This window comes from Convolutriloba macropyga, chromosome 8 (genome assembly GCF_964194025.1).
Source record: "Convolutriloba macropyga chromosome 8, txConMacr16.3, whole genome shotgun sequence".
Lineage (NCBI taxonomy): Eukaryota > Metazoa > Xenacoelomorpha > Acoela > Convolutidae > Convolutriloba > Convolutriloba macropyga.
In genome coordinates this window covers 39872648-39879360 of record NC_134475.1, presented here as the reverse complement: position 1 = coordinate 39879360, position 6713 = coordinate 39872648, and the positions used below count along the sequence as shown (strand labels likewise).

The 6713-nt window shown below is 42.0% G+C and overlaps 1 protein-coding gene across 1 annotated transcript; it reads right to left on the bottom strand.

Annotated features, from left to right (window-relative positions):
- Positions 1–3423: 3423 nt before the first annotated feature.
- LOC142345053 (uncharacterized) lies at positions 3424–6456 on the bottom strand. Its single transcript, XM_075397136.1, has 4 exons — positions 6334–6456; positions 5576–5896; positions 4308–5003; positions 3424–3981 (listed from the first exon to the last, which is right to left on the bottom strand). Exons 1-4 carry the CDS (start codon positions 6454–6456, stop codon positions 3424–3426), a joined length of 1698 nt encoding a protein of 565 aa, XP_075253251.1.
- Positions 6457–6713: the final 257 nt, after the last annotated feature.

Genomic DNA, 6713 nt, shown 5'->3' with positions numbered 1-6713 from the left:
CGTGAGTTGTTTTAATAGAGAGTTTATGCCATGGTCACTAAACACCCGAAAAAGGTCCTCATTAAGTAGCATTTAAAAAAATTACGGATAATGTGTTCAAAGTATATGTAGCGAGGAGAGTTTGTTTCGCGCAATAAATATTTCAGAGCTGGAGAAAAAAAAGAGAATTTAACAAGTTACGGTCGTAACTGTTTTGTTAGGTTTGTACCATTTTTTCTTTGTTTTTGGCATTTAAAAAGAGTCTGGCAAGGTCAAAGAACTCTACGTGAGCTGTTTCAATAAAGGGTTTATGCCATGGTCACCAAACATCCAAATATGTCCTCATTAAAGCATTTTTAAATTTTTCGGATAATTTTTTCAAATTATATGTAGCGCAATCAAGAGTAATATGCTCAAAATGCTTCTTCAATATTCCAAAGTCTGTGGGTCTTTTTCTCTTCCCAAATTTTTAGGACATAAGTCTGTTTTGTCACTGATAATTTCATTCTACATTGGGCTTTTTAGTGATAAGAACCAAAATACTACCTAAAAACGAAAAAAAATGGGGTAAAATGGGCCACTAAATTGTTGCGGCTGCTCAAGAATCTCAGCGGAACTGATATATCAAAGCCTGGATCTCAAGTTTTACGCCGGCCTGGTTTTTCAGTGTTAGATTGACTAGCAATCCTTAGTCATAATCTATATTCAATCTCGTGCTGAAGTTTGTAAGAATTCGGCCAGTGTTATTAATGTTGCTAACTTCTCGTTGAGTAAGCTCGACTAACTTAAAACTCGCAAGATCTTAAGATCTGGCAAAACTCAGCAAAAAAGACTTATGTTGTTAAAGAATCAAATCTTAGTCAATCTGAGAGCCAACTGCCCTGTATAACAGTTTCTAATGGTTCTAATTACCATTCGGTTTCATTATTCAAACAATTGGGTTAAAGTAAACAATCAAATATTTATCATTTATAACATCATCGCTACTTGTTTCTGATTGGTTAATCAATAATGTGTTTAAGGTCATTGTTTACGTAGTAAACGTCAAATTACGGCAATTTTTACATTTAATGACATAAGCACGTATGGATATTACGTGGCTCTAAATGATTGGCATGTAGGGTATTTGACCTTTAATAGTCACCCGAAGTATCATAAAATAAATAATTTGAGAGATTTAGCAATAAATAACAAAATATCAAATATTCCAATTTTGCACCATATAAGTGCTAATAGCGACAGTTGTGGGTGTGATGCGATAACGTTCGTCGGGTTCATGACTATTTTAGAGGTAATCCTAACAGTGTGCCATAACGTCTGGCTGCTCAGGTTTTCCCGTCCAAAAATCAGGGGGGGTACAAAGTATCGGTCCCAACCTGTAAAAATTTTCAGTTTTGACATTTTTGAGTTTTGACAATTTCTAAGTTTTTTTAGTTTCAAAGGTTAATTCTTGCTGTCTGATGGCTTTTGTAGCTGCGCCAACATCGCCGGCCCTGTTTTCGATCTCGGAAACACCATCGTAGAATACTGGCGCCAACTTCATGACTGGCCGGTTTAGCTCTCCATGTGCCATTTTGGCTCTCACTGATCTCACAAAATCGTCGTTTCCAGTGAAGATCTCAATGATTCGTCCAGTTGGTACTCACGGCGTTTCGCAGATTCATCCACTAGCAATACTAACTCACCTTCGTTCAGGTTTCAGATTTGTTCCTTTGACCACTTCGATCTCTGGTTCCCTTGTGGAAGATATTAACGAGTCCATCTTTTACAGATCAATTCAGCATATGTTTGAGCCATTCTGAAAGATGTTCTTAGGTCATGGTAGCGTTTACTTGATGGCTTGAATGGTGCACTTCCGTTCTTTCGTCCTAGCAAGAAATGATTTGGTGTCAGTGCTGTCAACTCTTAAGGTTCGTCACTTACTGCTGTAGGAGGTCTTGCGTTGGGTGTTTGCTCTACAAGACACATTGTTGTGCTGAGCAACTCGTCGGCGAAGCTTCGGTTGTCCAAAATTTCAATCATGAACTTCTTGCAAATTTGAAACAGTCTTTCCCAGATTCCAACAAAATGTGGAGCTCCAGGTGGATTGAATTTCCAAACAATCTTTTTCTGTGCGAAGTCACCTTCAATCTTAGCTTTGTCCCCCTCGTTCATGAATGCTTTCAGCTCATTGGCTGTTCCAATGAAATTTGGTTCGTTGTCACTGATGATGGTCTTCGGGTAGCCTCGTCTTGCAATATAATCATGTCACTGCAGCTAGACATGACTCGGTGTCCGATGACTGTGCGACTTTGATGTGCACTGCTCTCGTTGTTAGACAAGTGATGAGGCAGCACCATCTCTTCAAAGTACGTCGTAGCAACTCGACTTCGAAGGGTCCGAAGTAGTCGACGCCGGAATGGGTGACTGGGAGCACATGTTCATCAAGTCGTTTCTGGGTAGGTCTACCGTCGATGTATCAATCGGGTTGGCGTTTCTGTGTCTGCATTTGATACATCTCGATACATACTTTGATACAAACTGTTTGCCATCGAATTTGAAACATTCGGGAATCTATCGTTTTGAACAAACCGAAACAGTATTTGCTCGGTTTGATGAATTTCGTCTGCTTTAAGGGGTCCCTTCTGCTTGATCTCGAACCTCATGCAGCAAGCAATAAGTTTCTAACTCTGTTGAAGGCACAGTATCTTCTCCAGTGAAATAGTTGGTCTAGTTTAGTTTATGTGGCTACAGTACTGGTAACTTTCTCAGCTTCAGCTTCATTCACTTGGCACCACGGCTTTGTTCACTTTTCTCCATCTATCTGGAACCATGCCGGCCCGTTTAAACACCTGAACTCTTTGAGGTTTTCGATGTACATCCCTCTTGTGCCAAGATCTGCAGGGTTTTCGATGCCTTTGACACGTCTCCATTGATCCATGGTAGAGTTTTCCAGTATTTCTGCTGCCCTGTTTGCAACAAACTATTGCTGTATCTTGTGAGCTGACTGTAACCACTGTAACACTGTAGATGAATCTGTCCAATGACAGATTTTGTCAATTTTGACATCAAGTTCTCCCAATATCTGCTTTCTGAGACCTAATCCGTATACTGTAGCGTGAAGTTCTAACTTCGGACTCATCGTGTGTCTCATAGGTGCTAAAACGCATTTTTCTATCACATAGATGAGTTTCAACGATGCTTCGTCTTGTAGATATGCCACGACACCGATCACTGAATAGTTTTGAGTGTTCTGCTGACAAATCTTTGTCCCATGCTTGTCCCATTGCTGCCCAAATGCTTTTGAGTAGAAACCGCATTCATATCATGAAGGGTGAACAAATCCCAAGTGGGTCGAATACTGCTGAGACAAAAGATGGGACAATTCTTTGAGTTATATTTGCAGGAGCTTCTTGCTCTGTCGACCTCTGGGGTTTGTGACTTGATTTCTTCGTCACTCGTTATTCATTTCGTCATATTGAGTCCACCTTTGCTGAGGATGTCTCTGACTTTCTGGTGGATTTCGATTGCATCTTGGGGTGTTCTGACTGACTTGAGGAAGTTGTCCATGTAGAAGTTTCGCTGGACAGCTTTGACAAGATTGGCGTCGTCTTTGCCGTTATATATCGCCACTTTATGCAAAGCATAATTTGCACAAGTTGGCGAGCTCTTCGCCCCAAAAACGTGTCGTGTATACTCGTAGACTTCTAGCCTCTTCTCTGGATCTTCTCGCCAGAGAAATTGTAAGCATCGGATGTTAACGCTTGGGACAGCAAATTGAAAAAAAAACATCGCTTCCATGTCGGCTGAAAGTGCTATTTGGTGTTCTCGGAAGCGAAAAATAATTCTGATCAGAATGTGCAACAGATCTGGTCCAGATAAAAGTTTGTCGTTGAGGGCTACACCTTGGTACTTTGCTGCTGCGTTGCACACTCTTCTGTCTTTCTTGGATTTGTGAGGGTTGATGACAGGATGGTGTGGCGAGTACCATTGAAACCTGTCTCTGGTTTCGTTCAGTTCAACCTATTGGACTTTGCGGACATAAACAGCTTTGACATCAGCCTCAATGGTTTTCTGATAACGCTTTTTAACGTGTCATCCTTTTGTAGGCATCGTTCTAAGGACTTGAGTTGTCGCATAGCAGAGTAGAAGTTATTTGGTAACTTCACTTCATCTTCTCGCCATAGAAAACCAACTTCGTATCTTTCACAGGTTAATCGAATTGTTTGTTCTAATGTTTTGATTGCTCTCTGTTCGTCTTTCGAACGACCGGTGACATCACAGTTTGAGGCGTAGGATTCGATGTCTCACCATTTACTCAAATGGCTTGCTAACTTGTCCTCTGATACTGAGGCTGCTGTTGTAGCAAGAGTTGCCACTTCCTTCGCTGGTAGAAGACCTCTTAAAGACATCCTATTTTCGATTTTAGTTCCATGGTGCAGTTTTGTCGTCTGACTTCTTGAATTATATCGGGTGATGGAGGTCATCGCAGTCTTGAGTAATCCAAGAAATAATTGAACCTCGTTTAGATTGTAGCTCTGGTTTGGCAAATTTCTCAGATGTGGGTAGCGATCTCTCAACCCCTGCAGATCTACAATCTGTTCACCCATCTTCAGTTTCTCGTGAACATAGAATTGCACTGTCGCCAATGGTCGAGACTTTTCGTGCGCTGAAACAGCTATCGGCACTATTTCCGTCTTGACATCTTGTGATCCGTGGATTCCTGCTAATGACAATTTTTGGCATTGAAGCTGCAGTGTACATACAATTGACTTGTCCACTAATGAGATTGAGGATCCCGTATCACACATTACCAGCACGCTCAGGCTGTGGTTTCCATTCACCAATTTTATACGCACTACAAGGATCATTGTAGCTACCGCTGTCGTAGCGTCTGAGGTACTTGTTCTAGCCCCCTTCTGTGGGAAGTCACTGTGCAAAAGTTTGTTGTGTCGTCGTGCACAATTGAGCACACTGCAGATTCTGCTTTTGCAATCCTTCGACCGATGGTCAGGTCTCAAGCAGTTGAAAGACAGTCTGAGCATCTGCACATGTTCCCGTCGTTAATTCAGCTTCATTGATTTGAATTTCTCGCAGCTTCAGATAGCGTGTTGTCCAATTATGAATGGACAATCTGACTTCTTTGTTTTTGTAGAATCATCTCCATTGGATGCAAAAGTACTTGTTTTTGGCTTCTCATTGTTTTGCAACTGGAGTTGGTCTGGGCTAACAAGTCTTCATGTATGAAAGCAGTTGATTCTAACCAGTCTTTGAAAGCAATCAAGTTCGCTGCTAGTAGTCGATGAACCTGTAGATATCGTAGTCACTGCTCCTTAGGCTGAGGGGAAAGTTTTTTGGTTGCTGAACTCAAAACTCCCTCCAATTCCAGGTCATGTTGATTTCCGAGTCGAGACAAAACGTTAACTGTGTTTGTGACTACGTTTGAAAATCGAACAATACTATTGAAATCTTCGTGTCTAATTGACAGGTGTGTGTATATCTTCTTGAGTTGAGATTAAACAATGACTCTTGGTCTGCCAAACTTTTTGTGCAGATTATCCCAGGCTTGATAATATCCCTGTGAGCTGAAACCCAATCCAGAAATCGCAACTTTTGCCTGACCAGTGAGGCTAATCTTCAGATACTGCATCTTCTCAGTATCGCCCAGCCGCCTTTGATGCACAATGAAATCGAAAAGTTCTGCCCACTCGGGCCACTCCAAGGGGTATCCTGAGAACTCCGTTAGATTGAGTTTTGGTAACCCTCTCGGATCAGCAATCGGTTGGTAAATTTTTTGTGAGGTAGTTTGGCTCACTGTTGTTTGGTTTTGGCTCTCCATCGATCTCTTCCGAGAGTTTTGCTTGGGACTCTGGCTTCTCTGACTGTTTTGGAACGCTGACTGTTCTTGTCGCTGGAACGTCGTCTTGGACAACTGCGTCTGTGGTTGTGTTACCCTAATTGATTTACGATTTCAGGTTTCTTGAGACTACTCGAATCTTGCAGTTGCGTTGAGAGATTTCTGCATCCGACTGGAACAACGGGTTAGTTTTTGGTTAGGCGCTGAAAAGTTTGTCTTTTTTTTCTGTGTGACAATCTTAGGAGGGTTGATCAAAACATTTGGCGATAGTGGTCGACAAGGTTCTGACTGTTGGGCCACTGCACTAACCCAGACTGCCGTTCATTCTACATTGCGTCTTGATTCAACACTTTCTAAGTCATCAGCTTGAGACCCAGATGCTCTTGAACTGTTTCTTGTCAGTTCAATTTCCATGCGCCTCTGCGCGTCGTCCTCTTCAGCTTTCTTTCTTTCGTTTTCGAGCTGTCGTTCATGTTGTCGCAAATATAGCTTGTCTTTTTGTTGTTGCAACCTGAAACGCAATTCCTCTTGCCCACGACTAAGTTGTATTCTATTTCGTCACGCTCCCTCTCTATTTCCAACTGCCGCTCTCGCAGTCGTTGCTCTGCTTTTTTCTTGGCTCTTAGGTTTCGGAGCTCCATTTCGTCATCAATCTGTCGCCTTCTCGATTATCGCGAGTTGGCGATACTGGGTTCCTCTCTGCTTCCTTGTGTAGCAGAATGCCTGGAAGAGACCTCGACATTCCTTTCTGGGTTTTCTATTGCTCCATTTCTTATATCAATTACAGTTTCGTTTGGGTCTTTATCACCAGCCAATGTGCATGACACTAAGGATGTTTGGTTCCCACAATCTTTGCTGCGCCCCTACAGTTTGATCAGTTCTAGATAGTAACCCCTGC